Source organism: Seriola lalandi, unplaced genomic scaffold, assembly GCF_002814215.2.
Source record: "Seriola lalandi dorsalis isolate HSWRI2012SDOR001 ecotype SW California unplaced genomic scaffold, Sedor1 jcf7180002004146, whole genome shotgun sequence".
NCBI classification, from domain to species: Eukaryota; Metazoa; Chordata; class Actinopteri; order Carangiformes; family Carangidae; genus Seriola; species Seriola lalandi.
Window position 1 is genome coordinate 1 of NW_019474801.1, and position 1,596 is coordinate 1,596.

At 46.9% G+C, this 1,596-nt stretch overlaps 1 protein-coding gene across 1 annotated transcript; it reads left to right on the forward strand.

Moving 5' to 3' along the window:
* Positions 1 to 130: 130 nt before the first annotated feature.
* LOC111668584 (uncharacterized) lies at positions 131 to 1,591 on the forward strand (the record flags this gene model as incomplete). The annotated part of the gene is made up of 3 exons (XM_023424656.2): positions 131 to 300; positions 617 to 764; positions 1,265 to 1,591. Coding segments are annotated over exons 1-3 (630 nt in total), but the record flags the coding sequence as incomplete, so codon positions are not given.
* Between the last annotated feature and the right edge of the window lie 5 nt (positions 1,592 to 1,596).

Consider the following 1,596-nt stretch of genomic DNA (forward strand, 5'->3'; position numbering starts at 1 on the left):
TGATAAAATGTTGATGTTAAAAATGGTGAATAATTAAATTCTAGAGTCTATTGACATTGACGTCCTGGTGTTTGTGGTGACTGACGACTGTGATCAGCAGCTGAGAGACTGATTCTTCCTTCTGTTTTTAATCTTTGATTTCAACATGTTTGTGTACCTGACGATAGGACCTGGAAAGAGCATTTACGCTGTTGTTGATGTTAATGTTATTTTTTATGTTTCAGTCGAGAGGAGGAGGAGGTTCAACATCAACGACCGGATCAAAGAACTCGGAGGACTCATCCCCAAATCCACCGACCTGTCAGTAAACTTTCATCCTCTCTCTCGTCTGTAGTACTGTGGTATTAGCACCATAGCTATAGAAACATAGATACCATGTTCAGTGATGTCACGTGCATCTGAAAAATAAATTGAAACATATTCAGGAGGGACCTTTAACTATTTAAACATCACATTTAAACATCAGATACATGTTAATGTGTTGCTACAACTGCACTGGGATATTTAATAAGGAATGAATGATGTCAGATACAGTCCAGCTTGTTTTGCTGCTGCATCTAATTATGCTCGTTAGTGCTGTGTGTTAATGAGGCGTGGCCTGTGATTGGTTGATCAGGGAGATGAGGTGGAACAAGGGGACCATCCTGAAGGCTTCAGTAGATTACATCCGCAAAATGCAGAAAGAACAACAGAGAGCCAGAGAGATGGAGGAGAGACAGAGGAGGCTAGAGAACACCAACCGCTCCCTGCTGCTCCGCATTCAGGTGAGGAGGGTGGAGGAGATGGAGGAAGTGTTTTGGTGTTTCAGTGTTGACATGGACTCCTGACTGTTTGATACAGCGTGGAAAACAATGAAACCGTCAGATTATTAATATGTTATGATCATTATGTCTGAGATCAGCTCATTTAAAATAAACACAAGTTTGGTTTGATTCCAGAGGACGGTAATTACACACACCAACACACACCAACGCACACCAACGCACACCAACACACACCAACACAGCCAGAGGAATGCTGACTCTGCAGTGTCTCGGCTGATGAACCTTAACAGTCATTGGTCTGTTACTCTGGAAAAAGTGGATCAGGTGTCTCCTCTGTGTATTTCAGCTCTTGTTATGTGTGACTGACGAGATGTTTGAGGTCAACAGAAACCAGAGCGCTGGCAGGAGGATTAAGATCAGCAGACTCGTCTCTGTCAGACTTTAAACACATATCTGTCGTCTACAGGAATAAAAACAGTGGCGTTTGTTTCTTGTTGTAGGAGCTGGAGCTTCAGGCTCGTGTCCATGGACTCTCTTCCTCCTCGCCTCACCCCAACTCCTCCTCCTCCTCTCTGGACCCCCAAGCCTTGCTCTCCCCCACACTGCCTCACCCGTTCTCCAACTCCTCCTCCCCTGCCTCCTCTCTGGTGACTCCCTCTCTGGGTCTGGACGCCCTGAACTTCGTGGACCTGGACGAGCCTCAGGGAGCCTCTACCGTCTTCTCCCCAGACCTGATGTCTGACGTGGGGCTGACGGAGCTCCACGGCCTGGGAGACATCCTGATGGATGAGGGAGGAGGAGGGGAAGGAGGGGTGATGTCCGACCCCCTGCT